Source organism: Choloepus didactylus, chromosome 8 (genome assembly GCF_015220235.1).
Source record: "Choloepus didactylus isolate mChoDid1 chromosome 8, mChoDid1.pri, whole genome shotgun sequence".
NCBI classification, from domain to species: Eukaryota; Metazoa; Chordata; class Mammalia; order Pilosa; family Megalonychidae; genus Choloepus; species Choloepus didactylus.
The window spans coordinates 17,391,902-17,414,013 of NC_051314.1; the positions used below are offsets into that span (position 1 = coordinate 17,391,902).

At 53.1% G+C, this 22,112-nt stretch overlaps 1 protein-coding gene across 2 annotated transcripts in view; it reads left to right on the forward strand.

Moving 5' to 3' along the window:
* The window catches only part of MYH9 (myosin heavy chain 9), a 96,030-nt gene that overhangs the window by 49,778 nt on the left and 24,140 nt on the right, over window positions 1-22,112 (forward strand). For both annotated transcript variants that reach the window (XM_037846402.1, XM_037846403.1), the window contains exons 6-23: window positions 1,606-1,698; window positions 2,262-2,325; window positions 3,561-3,659; window positions 4,067-4,210; window positions 5,657-5,752; window positions 6,620-6,738; window positions 8,106-8,258; window positions 9,236-9,409; window positions 10,892-11,065; window positions 13,748-13,862; window positions 15,775-15,968; window positions 16,199-16,320; window positions 17,078-17,147; window positions 18,833-18,993; window positions 19,719-19,827; window positions 20,750-20,881; window positions 21,299-21,505; window positions 21,960-22,097. In XM_037846402.1, coding sequence (XP_037702330.1) covers window positions 1,606-1,698; window positions 2,262-2,325; window positions 3,561-3,659; window positions 4,067-4,210; window positions 5,657-5,752; window positions 6,620-6,738; window positions 8,106-8,258; window positions 9,236-9,409; window positions 10,892-11,065; window positions 13,748-13,862; window positions 15,775-15,968; window positions 16,199-16,320; window positions 17,078-17,147; window positions 18,833-18,993; window positions 19,719-19,827; window positions 20,750-20,881; window positions 21,299-21,505; window positions 21,960-22,097 — 2,364 coding nt within the window. The remainder of the gene's footprint in view (window positions 1-1,605; window positions 1,699-2,261; window positions 2,326-3,560; window positions 3,660-4,066; window positions 4,211-5,656; window positions 5,753-6,619; window positions 6,739-8,105; window positions 8,259-9,235; window positions 9,410-10,891; window positions 11,066-13,747; window positions 13,863-15,774; window positions 15,969-16,198; window positions 16,321-17,077; window positions 17,148-18,832; window positions 18,994-19,718; window positions 19,828-20,749; window positions 20,882-21,298; window positions 21,506-21,959; window positions 22,098-22,112) is intronic.

Genomic DNA, 22,112 nt, shown 5'->3' on the forward strand with positions numbered 1-22,112 from the left:
AAGTTGGTCTGCCAGTCCCACTGTCCACAGCAACAGTTTGTGGTCCCAAACAGAGGGCTTAGCTTTCTCTCCAAATCAGGACAGTCAGCAGGGTTTGGGGGATTGGGAGCTCACTCCCGTCTGCGGGAAGGGGAGCGGCTCAGCCAATCTGGCAGCCTGGCCCATGCTTTAGGAGGAACATTTTAGTGGGTGGGGAGCAGTTCTCATCCAAGTCTGGCTTTGTGGGCTGCTTCAGGCAGGCGTCCCAGGCCCACCCGAGGCGGGGGTGGGAGCCTGGTATCCTCTTAGCATATGCCAGCTGCCCCTGTGGAGTCCCGCTCTGTGGGTTTGCCTCCAGCCCCTGGCCTGGTTAAGGACAGCTGTCAGGAGCTGCAGGGTCTGCTGGGCCCTTTCCAGGTCTGGTGGGCTTCCCGCCTTGCCCACCTGGATCAGAACACTTGCAGTGCTTGGCAGCCAGCTCGTCCACCGCAGGTGTGCCTAGAGGCCATGGACCATGGCTCTCCTGGCATCTCCTGCAACTAACAGTTTTCCTCTCCAGTTCCCATGAGCAGCCTATATTCCCGTAAAATCTGGCTGGCCTCCAGCCTTGCGAAGAAACACAAAACCCTGCCTGGCCCTTCTGTGCTGTTCTTTCCCCTAGAGGATACCTGAGTATCGAGATTAAGGAGACCTGTATTTTTCTCAGCCAGTGTGGGGAGGAAGGCAGCTGTCCCCAGGGTTGATCTAATCTGACAAACTAGAACCCCCAGGTGGGTCTGGGGCAGGGGGACGGGGAGGGGATGCAGCAGTGGCTGAGAAGTGTATGTTAGAAGATTCTGGATTCGACTGCCCTCTCCTGGTTGGTAGCTGGATGACCTTGGGTTCATTCACCCTCCCTCACCCTCCCTCAACCTCGGCTTTCTCGCCTGTGAAATGGGACCTCTTTGTCCTGTCCGCCCTGATTATTTTGAGGACCCAGGATAAGAAGGCACTGGATGTATTTGTAAACCACATGAGATCATGAATAGGATTTACTGGTGTTATTGATAACTGGCTCTGATCCCAAGCTTAGATACCTGAGGTGGTGGGAGCAGGTTTGTGGCCTGGTGGGGCAGGGGAGTAGTAAGAAAAAGGAAGTGATTTATTAGGACATGGATGAGATGAGCTTGTCTCTTTTGTGGAATCTGGGTCCCAGATCATCTCATCCTACGTAAAGAGCGGGAGTGGGGTGGGGATTAGAGGCAAGGAGGGAAGTATGGAGATTCTTTCCCAGGGAAGGAACAGTGCCACCAAGTATCTTCTTTAGCTTATGTGCTGCTTTAAAATGTGGCCTTCCACGGTCAGGTCCAGGCCGTGAATATGAGGATGCCTAGAGTGGAGTGAGTTCCCCACTTTCCTTTTTCAGGGCCACTGGCTGGTCAAGTCCATGTAAGTGCAGACCAGGTGAGATTTCAGAGGCCTGGTGGGGAGGCCGCATGGTGGCCACCAGAGCCCCATCTGGGAGCCTTTGTTCCTGGCCTGCTGGACTTCAGACACCGCTCTGCTGCTGTCCCTCTGCCTGGCGGGGCAGCTTTGGCAGCCTGCTCCACTGTCTGGCCTTCACAGTGCCTCTGGGTTCCTTTCCAGGGCGAGCTCGAACGGCAGCTGCTGCAGGCCAACCCCATCCTGGAGGCCTTCGGGAATGCCAAGACTGTGAAGAACGACAACTCCTCGCGATTTGTGAGTAGCGGGCGGCAGTGCCCATTCCAGTGACAGGGAGGGTGCACGCTCTGCTGGAGCTCTCTTGGCTCCTATCTAGAGCTTGGGCAAACGTTGCCTTCCAATTGGGCGCTTGCCCCTAAAAAATGAGGAGCGTTCAGATTTGGTGCTCCCTGGTCCTGTTGCATGGAGTCAGCTGGATCTGAGTGCAGTCAAGTGGGCCTGCCCTCCTGTTCTTACCAACCTCCTTTGTAAAAGGGGGCGAGATGCTAAGGGGAGCGGGGAGGCTGCACCCCTGCCTGTCTTGTTGGAACCAGTATCCAGCTAATTTCCAGGGTCTGACTGAGCAGTGAGGAGCACTTCCAGATAACGGGAGCTGCCCTGTTCCCCTCTGTGGAGGAACGTGGCACCACTTGAGCTGGTTCTCGTCCTCAGGCTCCAGGCAGCATGGCGCCTGAGTCCAGGGCAGGTGTAGGGTCCCTGACCCACCTGGGTCGATTCTTGTGGTTTTTTTCCCTGGCTGTGGCAGCTTCCTTGCTCCCTAAAGCAGGGGGCCTCTAATCTCTTCACCCATCTTTCCTTAGGGCAAATTCATTCGTATCAACTTTGATGTCAACGGCTACATTGTTGGAGCCAACATTGAGACTTGTATCCTTGTGGTTAATTCTAAGGCCGCCTCGGTCTGGAGGAGAAAGAAGGGACCTTGGTAGAAAAGAAGCTGCTTCTGGATTCCACCAGTTTCCCTTTTCTGGGCCTGTTCTCACACCTTCTCTGTGGAGTTGGGACTGATTACCAGTCTAAGCGCATTAAAAACCCAGCTCTGAGTTCAGGTTTTTCTTTGCTAATAGGATAAAGTCCTTCTTGGAGTGGAATAGAGCTATTGAAATCATCCAGTGTATCTCCCAGGAGGGTGGGGTTTAGTTGGTGTTCTGGTTTGCTAATGCTGCCATTTTGCAAAACATCAGAGATGGATTGGCTTTTATAAAGGGGGTTTATTTGGTTACAAAGTTACAGTCTTAAGGCCATAAAGTGTCCAAGGTAAGGCATCAACAAGAGGTTACCTTCATCATAGGAAGGCCGGTGGCATCCAGGAAAACCTCTGTTAGCTGGGAAGGCATGTGGCTGGCATCTGCTGATCCCGGGTTGAGTTCTAGCTCCTCTCAGTTCCTGTGCATTCTTCAAAATTTTGCTTGAGGCGTTTGTCCTCTCTTAGCTTCTCCAGAGCAAAAGTCTGTTTTCAATGGCTGTCTTCAAAATGTCTCTCTAAGTTGTGGCTCAAAAATGCCACTCACAGCTTCTCTGAAGTCCTTCTGTTTGTGAGCCCCTTTGTAAGACTCCAGTGAACTAATCAAGGCCCATGCTGAATGGGCGGGGCCACATCTCCATGGAAACATTCAGAAGTCACACCCTAACCAGAGGTGTCACTCAGTTGGGCGGGTCACACTCCATGGAAACAACCTTATTCAAAGGTTCCAACCTAATTAAGACTAAATACATGTGCCCCCAGAAGATTACATCAAAAGATCATGGCTTTTCTGGGGGACATAATATATACTACTGGAACAGTTGGCTGCTACTTTGTCCCTCCCCTATGCCAGCATTGTAGCCTTTGCTTGCAAAGAGTATCCTCACCTCCCTTCCCTCCTGAGACGGGGGCACTTTAAACAGACCAGGCTCCTAGGTGTGGGAGCTTCTCTTTGGGATGTACAACACCCCTTGAAGGAGAGAACCAAGGCATCTGCTTTTGCTTTTTGTGGTGTTCTGCCACTCTGTGCCGTTCTATCTACCTGGTGGTAAAGTTCAGTGCTTTTTGACCGGGGATAAGAGGAAAATGGAGGTGTCACCATCCCTCCAAATTGGATAATTCCTTAGTGTCTGCAAAGATCTTTTGGAGAAGTCTCGTGCCATCCGCCAAGCCAAGGAAGAACGGACCTTCCACATCTTTTACTATCTCCTGTCCGGGGCTGGAGAGCACCTGAAGAGTAAGTAGCTGGGGCGTGGGGTCTCCTGCAGGAATTGGGTCACAGACTCCATTTGGGAAATGAAAATTCTAGTCTTGGGTTTGGGGAGGACAAGCCAGAATGACTTCTGTTCTCCGTGCTGTCCTGAAGACTTGGTCTTCTGTTTCTGACTGTGTCAGAGAAAAGCTAGGGCTTGTTGCACGTGTAGCTGCAAATCACAGGGCTTTGAGTCTCATCTGTGCTATGTGAGGGTTAGATTGAGTCTCACATGCTGAACCAGGTCAGGGCTCCTGGGTATTCCGCAGTTTTCAGAGTATCTCGGCATAGAGTCCATTGTCTGTTCTCCCAAACCCTGGAGGTGGCAGTGCTGCCCGTAGTCTCTGGTTTTGACACTTTGCTGAGCCACCCTTGTCCTGTGCCCCTTACAGCCGATCTCCTGTTGGAGCCATTCAACAAATACCGTTTCCTGTCCAACGGGCACGTCACCATCCCTGGGCAGCAGGACAAGGACATGTTCCAGGAGACCATGGAAGCCATGAGGATTATGGGCATCCCAGACGATGAGCAGATGGGTAAGGGCTGGGAGGCGGGGGGCTGGTCCTCACATCCTCGAGGCACCGGGGCAGCTGGCAGGCCTGGGGAGAGCTCGGGGAGCCCTGTAGTTCCCGGGAAGAAGTCCTCAGGAGTGTGGGAAGACAGTCCCTCGGATTTGAGAGTTCAGGGCTATTCGTTCCCAGTGGTGCCACAGGGGAAGAAGACCAGGGCCTGTAACCGCCTGTGGGCCAGCTCCTCTGGGTCTGCTGCAGGAGTCCTTGCCATTGCTGATGGTGGTGAATCTGTGCAGTGTCTTCAGCAGAGTGTGGAAGGGGCACGGGCCAGATTCGTTGTGCTAACGAAGCCCAGAATAAATAGCAGTGTGGGCCATGTCCGTGTCTTCTCCCTTGGCCGTGTGAAGTTCAGTCTGTAGAAAACGGGGAGATGGAAGAGTGTGTCCTCTGCCTGTCTGTTTGGGGGCAGAGTGCTTGTGGGAGAGTGGGGTGAGGAGTAGGGTTGGAGCCTCCTTTGCTCGGGTGAGGCCACTGGCCTTTGTTCCATTCCTGGTCTCACATTTAGGCTGTAAGTTGTATCATCAGGGAGGTGGATGTTTACCCACCCTGCTTTGCCAGGGTCTCGCTCCTTTTCCCTAAGGTCCTTAGGTCAGGTTTGTGAACACTTGGGTGGCTTTTGTCCTCTTGTATTTTACTTTCCTCAGCTGAGCTCCAGGACTACTTGTTACATCCTCTACCATGGCAACCATCAACCTATACTTACTTACATGTCTGTATGTCCTGCTAGACCATGAGTTTCTCAGAGGTCAGGACCGTGTCTTACCCACCACTGCATCCCTCCTAAGGCCTAATGGAGTGACAGGCCCCTCACTCTGTAAACCGGCAAACTCTTTGCTGTGAAAGGGCAGTTGGGGCAGCGTGGGCCCTGCCTGGCTGCCTGGACATCCTTTAAAGTTCCCAATAATCATATATTCTCATGTCATGCTTGCAGCCTTCAGGCATTTTCCGGCTAAAACTGGGATTGGAAAACTTTTTCTGTAAAGGACCAGACAGTAAATATTTCAGGCTTTGCAGGCCATGCAATTTCTGTCATAACTGCTCAGAGCTGCTGTTGCAGCACAAAATCAGCCATAGTCAGTACATAAATGAATGGACCCGTGTGTGTTCCAAGCAAACTTTATTTACAAGAACAGGTAGTAGACCCCTGGGCTAGAGGCACGTCCTTGGTACGGACTTGAAAGTGCTGGGAGTGCTAACAGGGCTGTGTCTGAGCATAGGGCTACCCAAGCTGAGGCCTGCGAGGGGCCCAGGAGAGAGAGGTCTCTGGCTGGGAGGTGGAGGGCCCTCCAGGGAGTGTGGGCGCCCACTTGGCTTGTTTTGGTGACAGACCCCCTGGGTGAAGGACCACTCCCGCTCAGGGCCTCATCACCCCATATCCGGTTCTGAGCCACCTTTGTTTGCACCCCAAAGGCTTGCTGCGGGTGATCTCTGGGGTTCTTCAGCTCGGCAACATCGCCTTCAAGAAGGAGCGCAACACTGACCAGGCGTCCATGCCCGACAACACAGGTAACAGCTGGGCCTTTCTCACCTGTGAACTAGGCGGACAGGGCCCTGGACTTGGATCTCCTCAGGAGAAAGAGCCTTGCATGAATTCCAAACATTCTGATTATAAAGGCATCTTCCTTTTTTTTTTCCTCTATGTATATCTATGGGTTTATGTGGTCTGTGTTTCTTGTAAAGCTGTAAAATACACATAAACATTTAAAACCCACTGTGCAGGGGCTTTTTCTCACAGAGGGAGTATTGGGATGAAATAGCAAGACTCGCGGTCAAGTGTACCAAGATTTTGCTCGTGCTAAAGCGTGATTTCTGCGATAGCGCCAACTTAATGGCAGCTTTGCTTGTGAACACCTTGGGATCACAAAACACTGTTTTATTGCCTCTGACTTGGCATCTTCTATTTCCTTGGGTTGGTGCAAAGAACCCCATTTAAAGTAATCACCCTTCCCATGCCCTTCATGTGGGTGCCTGGCTTGTAGCGGATATTCCTGCGGGACCGTGTACTGTTCCAGCCCTCGCACTTGGGTGGGACCTCTCCCTCAGCTCTGCTTTTCAGCAGGGGCACACTCTAATACCCGGGGGATGGGCCGATGCGGGGCTTGTGGTTCGAATGCCCCCTCCATGCCCTGTGGTTCGGTGGGCGTCAAGGCTGCCATGCCCACTGGCCTGCGCCCAGCCCTGGGCCTGCAGGGAGGACCAGGGTTCCGTGGCCCTGCTACAGAAGGGCCTGGAATAAGTTGTTTTGGTAGTGATTGCTCCATGACCACCATGGCTTTGTACCTCTCTGCTCCCAGGTTGAGCGGAGGACTTGTCCTCTTGGGTTTAAATAAAACTTTCTCCCCCTTCTCCTCCTCACTCTTTGAAAAATATCAGCTGCCCAGAAAGTGTCCCACCTCTTGGGTATCAACGTGACTGATTTCACCAGAGGAATTCTCACCCCGCGCATCAAGGTGGGCCGGGATTACGTCCAGAAGGCGCAGACTAAGGAGCAGGTATGCCTTGGCGGGAGTTGGGGACCAGCCGCTCATGTTCTCCACAGGGACGTGGTTTGGGGCCCACAGTGGGTCACAAGTAAGGCACTTAAACATGGGTTCCCTTATTCAAACCGACAGCAAGCAGAGAGTAGGTGGCATTTACCCCACTGGAGAAACGACGGAGCAGGGCAGAGGAGCGGGGGCCTAGGAAGTGCTGTCTGTGCTGACAAGGGCCGAGCACCAGGGCTGTGCTCCTCGAGTCCGTAGTGGAGTGATCGGCCATGTCTCTCCCATGCTGGGTGCAAAGCAGGAACTTGCTGTTCTGTTGCTTATCCTGCCTGGTACCAGGATGGCGGCATCCGTCGTCCCTGAAGCCATGCCAGGCGGCTGTCTCTGCACCACCTGCTGTCATGCAGCTTGTGGTGAGAGACAAGCAGGGTCTTGTCTTGCTTGTCCTAGACAAATATGACACCTCCCCAGGAGGTGAGGTCCCTGCTCGTGTGGACCGATTTCCCCCACTCCTGGTGACTCTAGAGGCCTGTTGTAGCCCTGGCGAGAGGAGTGCTTAAGGTGATGGTAGTCCCACCTCTCAAACGATGGTCTGGAGTTCACACTGGTTACTCCTTCCCCCGAGAACCATCGTCCCCCTCACATGGGGTGCTGAGAGCCTGCAGGTGATTCTGCACAGCCACCCCCCCAAAGACATTGTTTCCAGAAGACCATGTGCATAATTACTATCAGCTGTTCATTCCCCTAAGAGTTTAAGAACACTTTTTCCTAATGAAAATACACAAACCCTTAAGAAATTTCGGAAAATACCGAAAAGTAGAAAGGAGAAAAAAAAAATTGCCATAGTTCTACCCAGCAGCAGTCAGCTCTTCTGTTTCCAGCAAGTCTTTTTTTTCTAAATACACACCTTTTTTTTTTTTTTTTTAAATTTAGTTGTCACCCTGGCTTTTTAATATGGAACTTTTGAAACAGAATAAACAAAGTAGGGAGAATAGCATACTGAACTACCATGTACTCATGAGGCAGCTTGAATAATGATTAGCTCCTGGCCAAACCTGGTTCATCTTGAATCTTATGTGCCGCCCGCCTCCCCGACTACATTATTTTGAAGCTGATCTCAGACTTCTTATTTATTCTGTAAATACTTCAGTACATTCCCATTTAATTTACCAAAGGTCTTTCCGCATGTCTTTCTAAATTTATTGTGCCCACATTGTTGGATATTTAGTGGGTTTCAATTTTTCATTGTTATAAACACTATAGTGAGCATATTTGAGCATGAATCCTTTTTCCATGTTTAGGGTGTTTCTCTGGGGAGGGCCGGGGATGAGGCTCTTTGCGTCTGACACGCCCTCCCCCCGCTTGCTCCTCCCCAGGCTGACTTTGCCATCGAAGCTTTGGCAAAGGCCACCTACGAGCGGATGTTCCGCTGGCTGGTTCTGCGCATCAACAAGGCCCTGGACAAGACCAAGCGGCAGGGCGCCTCGTTCATTGGAATCCTGGACATCGCCGGCTTCGAGATCTTTGAAGTGAGCTTCTCCCTTTGTGACCCACCTGGTTGCTTCCTCCTTGGGCTCAGAAACCTCTTTCCGTGGCCCCACGGCACCAGAGCGGCTGCCTCCTCCTTGCATGGAGACGTAGGTTGGGTGTAGTTTAAGCTAAACAGAGGGGCCCGTGGCCAACCAAAAGTGCCGGAGAGAAGGACACCTTGTAGACTGCTCCTGGCGGCTTCGTGGCAGGTGTTTTCTGTTTATTTTTTCTTCTAGCAAATATTTACTGAGTGTTGGGAGAAGACATCGTCACTGCTCATAAAAACTTTGAGGTCTAGTAGGAAAACCTGATAATTATAGTAGAGCCAGAGGTTCTTAAAAACTTCCGTGGTAGAATTTAAAGGAACCATAAACTAGGAGGGGGAATAATCACTTCTTTATTTTTCACTAACCTGCCAATGAAATTATACCTTTTTTTTCCTCACCTATAAATTGAAAAAAACTGCAACAAAACACAGTTGAATAAGCCATGCCTGAAACTTGTCACCAACAGAAATCATATCTTTTCATATCACATTGCAGTTGTTGCGAAGATCTTGTAATGTCATTTCCATTTATCTCTACTGCGAAATTTCTGAAGTTATGAAGCCCACTGCTAGTTCTTGTTAGTAAAGAAGCATAGTATATTACTTTGTCACTATACTTGATAATTACATTTCAACATAATTCCTTTCCTTTGCAAGCTGGGTATTTTATGCATTTAAGAGCATTATTTGGAGAAGGGCTTTCCCAGGCTGCTGGGAGGTCCAGACGCCCCAGGAGCCCAGGTGGTGACAAACGCCTGCTGCTGCAAGCCAGGAAGGGGGGGCATCTGGCCGTCCAGGCTCTCAAGACTGCAGCCCTGATGGGCCCAGGGGCATCCTTCCCACAAACCCAGCCCACTCTCCTTCCCGGGCTCTGGGCCCTCCAAGCAGGGAGGCTGGCGTCCCTGACATGCTGGTTTTCCTTCCCTGCAGCTGAACTCCTTCGAGCAGCTGTGCATCAACTATACCAATGAGAAGCTGCAGCAGCTCTTCAACCACACCATGTTCATCCTGGAGCAGGAGGAGTACCAGCGTGAGGGCATCGAGTGGAACTTTATTGACTTCGGCCTCGACCTGCAGCCCTGCATCGACCTCATCGAGAAGCCAGTAAGGGCCAAGCCAGACCTGGCTTCCTGCCCTCCCTCTCGGGCCTCTCTTACCCTCACTCTGTTGTGGAGTGTTGAGTTCCACTCCCTCTCGGGTGCCATGGGGGCATAAATCCAGGGGGCCTGGGAGCCTGCCTCCGGGAAGATGCTCAGGGCCAGCCTCTGAATGGGGGGGTGTCTGGGGCGAGCCTCCTGCCTGCAGGCCCAGGAGACTGGGCACATCCAAATGAGGGGCTGCACCCCACAGCCAGCTCTTTGTCTTAAAAAAGCTGTATGTTTTTAAGTTGTAAAACTCTACCCCACGCAGTTTCACAACAACACAGAATTGGGTATTCCTGCAGACCCTGCATGAGGGACCCGTCTTCTGGGGCACCTTTTCTCTTCTACAGCATTTGCTGCTGTGGGTGGCTGTGGCTAGAGATCCCTTTCCCTTGTCCAGTCAGTTCATACTTAAAGCTCTTGCCAGGTGGAGTTTGAGGTACCTGTTTGCCTGTTTGTGCTTTGGGTTGAGGGAGTGCTCTGTAATGGAGCTTGAGCTGTGTGTTTCTGGTTCTCTCTTGATTATAGTTAAATCACTGAACTCATATTCTCCCTGGGATCCTGAGCTTGAGAATGTGTGTGCCAGAACTATATTGAAATGTTAATTAACTGGCAGGCCTAGGTAAAAGTTTGTTCATTTTTAAAGGATGACCAAACTCTCCAGAATCCCAATGTGAAAGAATTTATTTGTATGATGGGGTGTGTTTTTAAAATCATTTGTATTATCTAATTAATAGGAGCCCATAGGGGTTCAAGTCTCATCAGGCAGCCTCTCCATGATGTCTGAATCCCCTTTTTTGTCTTAAACGTACAGTGAACCGAAGGCTGTTGGGTCCAGGAAGCTTTTTCTTCCTCGTGAGGCTTGTTCTAAATATGATGGCTCATCAGCGAATTTCGCAGGCACAGAGAGCGCAGGGCAGTGTCTCTCAAAGGGAGGCACGCAGACCCCTGTGTCCTGGTCTCGAGGGTGCGTGTTGAGCGCAGCCTCTTGGGTAGACCCCAGACGCACCTGTGCACCAGAATCCCTGGGACGTGGAGCAGTGGCTCTGCGTGATCTCCAGTTCACCAGAGGTTCACCAGTTCCCCAGAGGTGGAGAGCTCGTGATCTCCAGTTCACCAGAGGTTCACCAGTTCCCTAGAGGTGGAGAGCTCGTGATCTCCAGTTCACCAGAGGTTCACCAGTTCACCAGAGGTGGAGAGCTGCTCTGGTGGTCCTTTGGGTCCAGTGTCCATCATCCACAGCTAAGAGCCTGGAGGATTCCTAGTAAACCACATCCTCTCACATTGAATGCTCCCTGTGATGCTCCTTTTTTTCCCTAGAAGAGTGCCACCCACCTGCTGGCTGCTTGGGGATCCTGATTAACCCAGCTTTGGCTTCTTGAGCAGGTGGGGGTGTGATTGCCGTGTCATGCTTACCTGTCATCTTCAACTGTGCTTCCTCCAGGCAGGCCCCCCAGGCATCCTGGCCCTACTGGATGAGGAGTGCTGGTTCCCCAAAGCCACCGACAAGAGCTTCGTGGAGAAGGTGATGCAGGAGCAGGGCACTCACCCCAAGTTCCAAAAGCCCAAGCAGCTGAAGGACAAAGCAGATTTCTGCATCATCCACTACGCTGGCAAGGTGAGGAGCCTCACAGGAAGGTGCCGGCTGGACCTGCTTTGGACCAGGTGCTGTAGGACTCGAGCTAGGCAGACCCAGGGGAGTCTACCTGGTCCCCCAGCACCTCCTGGCCCAGTGACCCACCTGCTAATGTGGCTGGTGACAGGAATCTGCATTCACACGGCACTTGTACCTTGCCAGAACATATTGTATTTATTTGTTAGTTTTATTGTTTTTATATTTATTTAAACAGTTGAAAGATTACAGAAAAATCTTGCAGAAAGTACAGAATTCCCTTATACCACCTCTCCACAAACATGGTTTTCCCTATTAACATTTTGCATTAGTATGCTACCTTGTGTTCCAGTTTGCTAAAGCTCTGGAATGCAATATACCAGAAATGCATTGGCTTTTACAATGGGGATTTATTAACTTACAAGTTAGAATTCTAAGGCTATGAAAATGTCCAAATTAAGGCATCAACAGGAGGATACCTTATCTGAAGACAGGCTGCTGGCATCTGGGACGCCTCTGTCACATGGGAAGGCACATGACCAGCATCTACAGGTCCTTTTCTCCCGTGTTTTGTTGCGTTCAGCTTCTGGCTTCAGTGGTTGCCTCTCTCTCCCGAGGGTCCTCTCTTAGCTTTGCCAGAGCTTTTCTCTTAGCTCTCTCAGCCTTTTCTGTCTTTTCCTCTCATAAAGGACTTCTGTTAAAGGATTAAGACCCACTTTGAATGAGCTGGGTCACATCTCAATTGAATAACCTAACCAAAAAGTTCCACCCACAACAGGTCTGCACCTACAGGAATAGATTAAAATAACATGGCATTTTCTGGGGTAGATAACAGCTTCAAACAACCACAGCTTGTAACAGTTGATGAATCAATATTGTAATATATTGTCACCTGAAGTCCATAGTTTACATTAGGGTCCACATATTACCTCTTGTTGAAGCTTCCAACAGTTCTCTGCAGTGGTCAGGCTGGTTGTTGTCATGTTGCTACTGTTTGACCCATTTTCAGGTGTGGAAGAGAGAAGTTTCGTGTTAACGGTGCAGGCTCTTGGTGTGTGTCAGGGCTCCAGGGCAGGGCTTCTCGGTCTTGGCACTACTGACTCTGTGGGCCAGATGATTCACTGGGGTTGTGGGAGGGGCGTGTGGGCAGATGTGGGTGCTGCCTAGTGCATTGTGTAGCAGCAGCCTTGGCCTCTACCCTCCAGATGCCAGTAGTGTGTGCGCATTTGCTCGCGCATTAGCGTACACACACACACACACACTCACAGTTGTAACAGCCCCAAACTCCAAACATTGCCAAATGTCTGCTGTGGGAGGACAGGACAAGAGCCAGGCTCTGTGTGGTAGGTGTCGTCATTGCCAAGGTCACAAAGGCCAGTAAGTAGTAGAACCTCAGCTCTTGACTGGTACCCGTTCTTCCAGGGGCTCAGCCCTAACTGAGCAGCAGTGTCCTGAGTCCATAGAGATGCACACTAGCATTAAACCTGGTTTTCCTCAGCATGTCCTTTGTTCCTTCATGAAGTGTCTAACCATTAATTGGATGGGGCTGGGTCCACTCTCCTTGTCAGTGCTGGTGGGTGAGGAGAGCTGTGAGCTTTCCCAGCCCGGCTCCCAAGCCACCCTGTGGTTCCTGCCCACTGCCCAGCCCCTCACTTAGCATGTCTGGTTCCTAAGGCCACTGGAGCAACTCTTGACTTTTTATGCAGCAACTCCAAGGAGATGCTGCGTGAGCCTGCAGTCCCACTGCAACCTCTGAGAAATACACGTGCTTAAAGAAGCTCGCTTGGGGGCTTTTACTGTGGCATTGCTTCTAGTGCTGAAAAATCAAACACCCAAAAAGCCCTTCATGGGAGGTGCAGGATGAATGGTGGAATCCGCTGTGGAATGTCCCTGCCCTGGGCTGCGAGCCGGCACCTAGAAAGAGCCAGGGATGGCTCTCTGTGCCCAGGTGGAAAGACCACTGAGGCATATGGCTGGGGCCTTTTTCATTTTACAGCAGGTATACTCTGGGCCTAGAGTAGGAAAAACCAACGTTATAAACTTCCCTTTCCACAGCCATGCATGTAAACATAGGGAAGGGGTTAGGAGAGGACACGCATGGCTTGGGGCTACCTTCTGGGCCACATTTTGGGTTAGAAAGAGAGAGGCCAGTGTGGGGGCTGCTGCTCTATTTGTTTTCTTTTGCAAGGGGAGGAAAGTGTTCCATTACTTGTGTTATTAAGAATGTATCTCAAAAAAAAAAAGATGATAGTAACCTGCTCATTAGGGAAAACTTGGACATTCTGAAAAGACCAAAAAAAGAAGGCAAAGCTTACTTATGTCCTATTAATCAAAAAAGACATATTAAAATTCTGGTGTATGTTTTTCCAGGATTTTTTCTTTGCATTTATATTACCTTAAAAAAAAAAAAAAAGAAGAAGCTTAAAAGCAGAACTTTCCATTGTGTAGCCACAACGTACCTTACTTAACCAGTCTCCTGTTGCAGCCATTTGGGTGGTTTTTCTATTCTTTGTGCCCTCATCGCTAATCATTTCTTTCTTAAAATGGAAACACTGGGCGGAAGGGCGTTCACACGATTAACATTCCCGGGCGTGCGGTCAGCTTGTTCTCCAGGGAGGTCACCAGGACATGTGACCCGGGGCTGCCCGTGACCCAGGCCACGCATGACCCGCACCCCTGCCTCTCCAGGTGGACTATAAGGCCGATGAGTGGCTCATGAAGAACATGGACCCCCTGAACGACAACATCGCCACGCTGCTCCACCAGTCCTCCGACAAGTTCGTCTCAGAGCTGTGGAAAGATGGTACGTGCCCCGCCCGCTGCCTCCCTTCTTCCTGTGTGAAACAAGCCCGGGGGCCTCGGACCTCTGGGTCTGACCTGGCCCGGCAGCCATCCCTTCCGGGGCTGGGAGCCTCTGGCGGCCTCCCCGTCGCAGGCGGCCACAGCACTTTCCAAATGTGGGAAATCCCGAGGTGGCCCGGAGCCCACTGCTGTTTCTTTCTGGTCCATGTGCTTTCTTGGGTTCCCATCTTCTCCTCGGCAGGCTGGATGCTCTGGAGGCCCCCTTTGGAATGGTTTCTGCCGTCTTTCCTTTTCCTTGGCCTGGGTTTTGCTTTAACCTCTCTGTTGCAGAGCTGCAGAGCACTCAGAGAGCCTATTTCTATCAGCGCTTTCCCATTCTTCACCTAGAATCAGGTGACTGGCTACCCCGAGTGCTGTCTCTTGTGTTTGCTGCATCCTTGAGCTGTGCAAGGAAATGCTTCGGCTGAGCATTCCCGCCTCCCCGTGGCTCTCATGCCTGACTGCCCCACTCCCCCCATCCGCCCTGGGCTTCAGAGCAGCCTCCTCCCCACCATGCCCATCACAGGCCTCTGGTAGAAAACCAGGAAAATGGGGCCTGTGTTTGGGTATTGGGGACTTCACATTATATACGTTAAGAGGAAAAACATAATTTAAAAATTCATGTTCACCACAGAGCCCCACCTTTTAGAGGTGGTGCCTTCCTGCTTGAATGGCTACAGACGTCTCAGCATGAGGTTTAGTTGTTGTGCAAGCCGCAATGTGTGTGTGGACGTAGAGGCCCTGGGTGGGCTGGGCCTCCCTGGGTGCAGGACACATGCAGTGACAATGCTCATTTCTCCATGGCCCCGTTTAGCCTTCTTGTGGGCACCCTGGGTGGCTGGCCCTGGAATCCTCAGGTGGTATGTAAGGTCACAGCTGCCTCCCATTTTAATTGGCTGCTTCAGAGGGTCCCTCCTGGCCCCCAGCTTCTGTCTTGAGCAGCTCCTTGAAATGAATAATTGGAATCTAGCCACAGAGGATTAGGGAATGGGCATTGTCACAGAATTCCTAACTCTTACATCTAGCATGGGATGGCTTCACATTCCATATTAGCTCTTCTTTAAAGGTGCTCTCAAATCTCTGGCCCCTTTGACGTCATTTGTTAGTTTTCGTTTTTGCCGGGGAGGAGTGGTTCGTTGCATTTCAGCTGGGCATGAGCCACGGTGACAAGGGCTCCTTTGAGGACGGTTTGGACGATAAACTCCTGCAACTAGGTGGCTGCATGAGCTGGGTGGGAAGAGACCCGTGGACTGTGGACCATTTCTTGTCAGTGGTGGTTCTTTGGAGCACTCTGTTTCTGGCTCCACCAGACAGTGCTCTGGTTCCCTGCGTGGCCTTTGCATGGGCGATTCCAGGTGCAGAGAGAATCGCCCAGAGGCCATGGCCAGTGACCCAGGAGCTCCTGCCTCCTGGCTCCCCGCCCAGAGATCTTAGGTGAAAGTCCATGGGAATTCAAGAGACTTTTTCTCCCTTAAACTGGGACCATACGACTACAGGGTGATTCTGTAAGTCAAGTTTTAACGCCTCCTCAAAGCCCAAGCTCTTTTCCAAAACACATTATTCGCTTCGTTATGTCTCTGGGTGAATAGAAGCTTCCAAAGTGGGCTGGAGACAGGTGCCCTGACCGTGACCTTGGTGAGAGAACCCACCCCAGTGGCTCTGAAGTCTTTCCCCCCTCCCCGTTTCCTGCTCTGAAGGTCAGGTCCACTCCATGTTTGGGGATGCCCTGAGCACTTTGGGGAGTTTGAGCCAAAATGATCCTGTTGTTCCGTCCTGTCGCTCCTCCTTTTCTGTCCACATGTCAGTCTGTCTTTCCCACCCCTCCTGCCCGCCGCTGGACACTGGGTGCTGATCTGTGTTGTGTGCCCCCACAGTGGACCGCATCATCGGGCTGGACCAGGTGGCCGGCATGTCAGAGACGGCGTTGCCCGGAGCCTTCAAGACGCGGAAGGGCATGTTCCGCACCGTGGGGCAGCTCTACAAGGAGCAGCTGGCCAAGCTCATGGCCACGCTGAGGAACACCAACCCCAACTTCGTCCGCTGCATCATCCCCAACCACGAGAAGAAGGTGCGGCCCAGCATGTGGGCGTCCGCCCGTCTCCCCGAGCCCTGCCTCCCTGGAGCCCTGGGTCAGGTCCCTCCGTCTGCAGAGGAGGTGGCCACGTGTGTCCTGTGTTTCTGGCTGGTTACACAGCTTCTATAGTGTCCCCTCCGTGCCTGAGCCGTCTGACCTTGGCTTCTGCCCTGTCGGGGTCAGAGGGGCCCTTGGTCTCAACGCGCGTGTGTTCTCTTCTCCAGGCCGGCAAGCTGGACCCCCACCTGGTGCTGGACCAGCTCCGCTGCAACGGGGTGCTCGAGGGCATCCGCATCTGCCGCCAGGGCTTCCCCAACAGGGTGGTCTTCCAGGAGTTCAGGCAGAGGTGAGCCATGGAGGCCGGGAGGGAGCCGCGGGCAGGGTGGCTCTTCACACGCACCTGCTCTCCTCTGTCCTGTACGGGAGAAGGGCTCTCCCCTGTTTTATTGTTGAAATGAAAGTAACCGCGCTTGGCTCTGACATTTAGCAATGGGAGAGCCTGACTCTGTTATAGTTAGAGGAGCTGTGAAAAGTTTTAAAAGGGTCAGCCAGAAACCTGGGTATCAGAGGAATGTTATGGAAATGGAAGTTGTAAAGTGCTGCCGTTTCTTGCTGGGTGTGCAGAGATGGCAGTGATGCTGTCCCGTTCACCAGGCGACGGTGTTTCATCTCAGTTGCTGTCATGATGCAGCCCTTGACATCATGGACGCCCCTGTTTATTAGCACGGTCCCTGCAGCACCCCAGGGAAGCTCTGAGTACAGCCGCCCTGGGTCACAGATGAGGATCCCGGGCTCACAGATGACGACTCCAGTCAGTGGGCCACAAGGAAGCCCACCCTAAAGCCCACCCCAGAGTGATTCAGTCCAGTGGGAGTTCCCAGTCACATTCCAGAAAACACCAAGCCTCTTCCTGTCATTCAGCCTAAGAAAAGAGCAGGGCAGGATTTACCAGCATGTCTTCTTTCCTTAGGAGAATTTGTGAAAGTTCTCCACCTCCCACACTGAAGGAATGATGCTTTTTTCCTGTATATTCTGGGCCTCTCAGGGTTTTCAAAATGCACTTAAATGAGGGATGCCATGACCAGTCCTCTTTTCTTCCTCAGATATGAGATCCTGACCCCCAATTCCATTCCGAAGGGCTTCATGGACGGGAAGCAGGCGTGTGTGCTCATGGTGAGTGGGGGCTGTCTCTGCCCCCTCTGCTTGGGGTGGGCTTCAGGGATGTGTAGCAAGGGGCTGAGTCGAGTGCCTTCTGGTTGGTTGGACGCAAGGTCTGGGTGCTGCCGGCTGCCCTGAACGGCGGCCCTTGGCCCTTGGGTAGTCGGGGACGGTGTGTGGGGCTGGGGCAGCGTCGACCAGGCTAGGGCCATGGCCCTCCCCCGGGGCAGTGCTCGCATATCTCCTCCAATCCTCACGCTTCAGAGTGGTCAGTGGGCAGCTTCTAGGCCAGAAGATGGGCCCAGGACACGGAGACAAGCCCTGAGCCACTGGGATCTACCTCCTGGGATGTGTTTTCCTCTCTCTCTCTTCTTCCCAGCCCCTAGTGCTGTGCTTGATGTGTAGGAGAAGCTCTGAATTCTTGTGGAATGAATGATGGCCATGCAGTGTCTTGCTGGCCCACTCTGGTCATTTTCCCACTTTGCAGGCACCCCTTTGCTTCTGGGGCATCCAGGGTCAGCAGGCACACCTTTTGTTTTGCTTTACCTGGTATTGGTTCCAGAGAGTCAGCAGAGAAGATGATGGCCTTGGGAGAAACAGAAAAGGAAAGAAGAGATGCAATACCTGCTCTGTGCGAAGTGCTATGTTAGGTGACAGGGAGATGGAGAACAGTGAAAAAGGCAAGGGGACAGCCTCATGTCGTGGTGCTTGTAAGCTGGTGGGAAGGAAAATGTTAGGACGGGGATGTCTCCAGCAGGTTTCCCTGTGCCTGTCTCTACCCCACAGAGACACACGGAGTCAGTGGCTGGGAGGCATGTGCTCCTCCAGGGGTGGGGGGACCCATGTCAGCTCTGCCGCCCCTGGTCCTCCATTCTCCTGCCTGGGCCTCTTCCAGGACTGCCAGGGCCACTTGGGATCCCTGAGGGCCTCCCAGATCCCACTTGGTCTACGCATGGCCTGGCCTGTGCCGAGCCTGTTGTAAATCCCTTCACTCCGAGCAGACAGACACACATGCCCTTGCCTGTAGGCTTAACAAGAGGGCCTTGTTGTTGTCACTGGAACTGCTCAGTTGCAACGGCAGCTGAAACTCACTCAGGGCTCATTGCGTGCTTGGCCCTGAGATAAACACTTTCTGTGCAGTCTCTTGTTTAATTCGCACAACTCGGCTCTTATTTGTTGTAATTGTGACCTTTTTTTTTTTAAATTAAAGAAAGCATTATTCCCTTTTTACAGCGAAGATTTGGGCTCATAGAGGGGAAGGCCAAGGTCACCTGCTTAGGAAGCGTGTTTGAACTCAGGCCTGGCCTGGGGTATGCACACTGTGACCACTGCCCTTGGCTGCCTCTGCTTGGGGGTGGACCTGTGGGCATTCATAGAGTGTGATTCCAGCGTGCAGGGGCAGGAGACAGAAAGAGGGGACCTTTAGGACCACTCCAACTCCTAGAAACTGTTTCTCTTCAAGTCTGACTTGGCACCTGCTCCGAGCTAGAGCCCCGCCTGTCCCTTGTTCCCAGTGTCCTCCTATGTCCCGCTTTCTTTGACTTTGGGTGAGAGGCTCCCCAGCAGAGGAGAAGCTAGCCAAGAAGCTGCTGTTTGCCTGACCCCTGCTTCCTGGCCCTTCCGGCTTCCCCCCACACCGAAAGAGGCAGGTCCTCAGACCGTTCCTTGGCAGTGAGTCCCGCCTGCTCTCCTCCCACCAGATCAAGGCCTTGGAGCTGGACAGCAACCTGTACCGCATTGGCCAGAGCAAAGTCTTCTTCCGGGCCGGCGTGCTGGCCCACCTGGAGGAGGAGCGGGACCTGAAGATCACGGACGTCATCATAGGGTTCCAGGCCTGCTGCAGGGGCTACCTGGCCAGAAAGTGAGCTCCCCAGCCAGCCTGCACACACTCCAGGCTCTTCCGTGCTTCCATTTCTGAGGAGCATTTGGGACCCCAGGGAGGCCCGCCTGGCTCTTCCTATGCCCTCTGTTCCCTGGATTCCTACCTCCAACAAGTAGAAACTGCCGTGTCCAGTGGAGGTTGGAAGTGGGCAGAAAGGGGGAGACTGCTTGGGTTTGGGACCCCTCACATTGTTCCCATGTGGGGGTGACACTCGGAGCTGGCTGCACCTCAGTGCCCGGTGCTCTTGAGTCTGAGCAGCACCCTTGGGTGCTGGGGGCTCACCTGCTGCAGGACGGCAGCTGCATCTCAGTCCCTCAAGTCAGGGCCTGTGCTCGGGGATGGGTGTTCCTGAGCTCCGGAGATGAGCACGAGTAGATCATTTTGGATAAATGGGCCCATATGTATCTCAAAGCTCTGCCCCTGGGGACCTGCAGTTAGTTCACAGGGGCTTTCACACCTGGAAATGCCTCGCCCCTCCATGAAGGCGGGGTTATGGTAGGCCTGGGCCCAGGCACCCTCTGCAGGGTCAGCAGTTGTCTGGGGCCACACAGCTCCTAACTGGGGGAACCAGCCCCGAACCTGAGACCAGCCTCCCCTGCTGCTCTCCTTTCTCAAAGTGTTCCGGGGAGGAGCAGGTCCCCTGGCACGGTCAGCACTGTTTGCCCCCACCTCCAGGCTCTAACCATGTCCCCTGCCCACTGCAGGGCCTTTGCCAAGCGGCAGCAGCAGCTGACAGCCATGAAGGTCCTCCAGAGGAACTGCGCCGCCTACCTCAAGCTACGGAACTGGCAGTGGTGGCGGCTCTTCACCAAGGTGGGTCCTGGGCCTCCCTCCTGTGCCCAGGGGGACTCTGCAGACCCCCAGCCTGTCCTGGAGCTCCCCTGGTGCAGGGGGACAGTAGGCCTCAAGCCAGCCTCTAGGCACGGACTAACAAAACGCATAAAGAAGAATAATTAAAAATCACCCATAGCCCCGTCTCCTTGAGCTCACAAAGTAGATGTTTCCATATTTATCCCCGGTCTGTTTTTCTTTCTCACTCCCTATAAATCTCAGCTGTGTAAACCATGTACATTCTTGCATAGCTGAGGTCTGACTTGTGTAAACAGTCTCGTACCTTGCCTTTTCTGTTTAAAATTCCTTCCTAAGCATGGCTTTAAAGAGTGAGTGCACTTGTTCCCTGGAGGATGCTTTACATCTGACTGCTTTTCCATGGTGGGTCTCTGTGTCATTCCTGTATCCTCAGTGTTATAAACATTGCTGTCGTGAGATCTCTGTGCAGATGGCGTTTCCCTGGGATACTGTAGTTAGTGGGTTAAGGGCGGTAGCACACCATGGCACACAGCACACACTGGGACACACTATAGTACACGGCGCACCGTGGCATACCATGCACGCCGCAGCACACCATGGCACACCGCACACACTATAGTACACGGCGCACACCGTGGCACAGTGCTGTGCACTGTGCACACTGGAGCATACTATAGCACACGGCGTACACCATGGCACCCCGTGCACACTGCAGCACACCATGGCACATTGTGCACACTGTAGCACCTGGTGCACACCACGCACACCGTGCACAGCATGGCACCCCACAGCACACTGCACTGCACTGGTTCCAGGAAGGTGGCACCAGCTTGTTCCCCACAGTGTGTCTCATTGCCCCTCACAGCTGCTGGCCGGGCAGGCACCTTCTGGCTGAGCTCATCTCCACTGCCCTCTCCTCTCCTAGGTCAAGCCACTGCTGCAGGTGAGCCGACAGGAGGAGGAGATGATGGCCAAGGAGGAGGAGCTGGTGAAGGTCCGAGAGAAGCAGCTGGCCGCGGAGAACAGGCTCACCGAGATGGAGACGCTGCAGTCCCAGGTGGGTTTCTGTCGGCTGCCTGAGTGCTGCCACCTACTGGGCACCAGCGAGCAAGCAGGCTTGGAGTTGAAGGAAGTGTTTCTCCTGTTGGGGCTAGAAAATGGCAGTGAATCCATTTTCTGCAGACCCCGTTCTGGGTTATGGGATGCAGGGAGGCTGGCCACTGGGATGGAATGATCAGGATTCTTGGGTTCAAGCCCTGGCTCCACCACTTACCTCTCGGAGCCCGTTTCGGGGGATGTTGCTTATGGTGAAGCATAAAGGACATGGTGTTGCAAAGTGCCCCAGAGCCTCAGCACCCTCCAGATGGAAGCTGTTCTCGTGGGCACACCCCTCACCCTCCAGGAGCTCGAGCACCTCGGTCCTGGGGTGGCTTGAGGAGGTTGCAAGGAGTTTGCATCTTTGCATTCTTTGCAGCTCATGGCAGAGAAGTTGCAGCTGCAGGAGCAGCTCCAGGCAGAAACGGAGCTGTGTGCCGAAGCCGAGGAGCTCCGGGCCCGTCTGACTGCCAAGAAGCAGGAGCTGGAGGAGATTTGCCATGACCTGGAGGCCAGGGTGGAAGAGGAGGAGGAGCGCTGCCAACACCTGCAGACAGAGAAGAAGAAAATGCAGCAGAACATCCAGGTAACCGTCCACCCTCTGGAGGCTGGGCAGAGCCGGATGTGTCAGAAATGGGGTGCGGGGAACTCAGGAACCAGGGAGAACACAGAACCCGGAATTTCTACAGTATACCGACTCCACTCCTGTCCACTTGGGGCACCCTTGAAGAGCGTTTTCTTTTAGGGTGGTTGTTTCTGACACGCATGTGTCAGGTCCCCGCAGCAGTGAAGCCAGTTTCATCTCCCTCCCTTCAGGCCTGGCCCTGAGGGCGTCTGGGGGCTCAGGCCCTGCTTTCCGTGGACACTCTGCCCATGTCGCCGGCAGGCAGCTCGAAAAAGGGAGCACTTCAGAACAGATGGCTGGAAAGAGGCCTGGAGCTCTTGCCTGCTCCCCTTCTTAGTCCTGAATACATGACCCCAAATGTGAGGAGTGGGCCGCATCTCAGCTCTGCCTCAGAGCCTGTCTGGGTTTGGGGCAGGAACTGGAGGAGCAGCTGGAGGAGGAGGAGAGTGCCCGCCAGAAACTGCAGCTCGAGAAGGTCACCACCGAGGCCAAGCTGAAGAAGCTGGAGGAAGACCAAATCATCATGGAAGACCAGAACTGCAAACTTGCCAAGGTGAGGTCCCTGGCT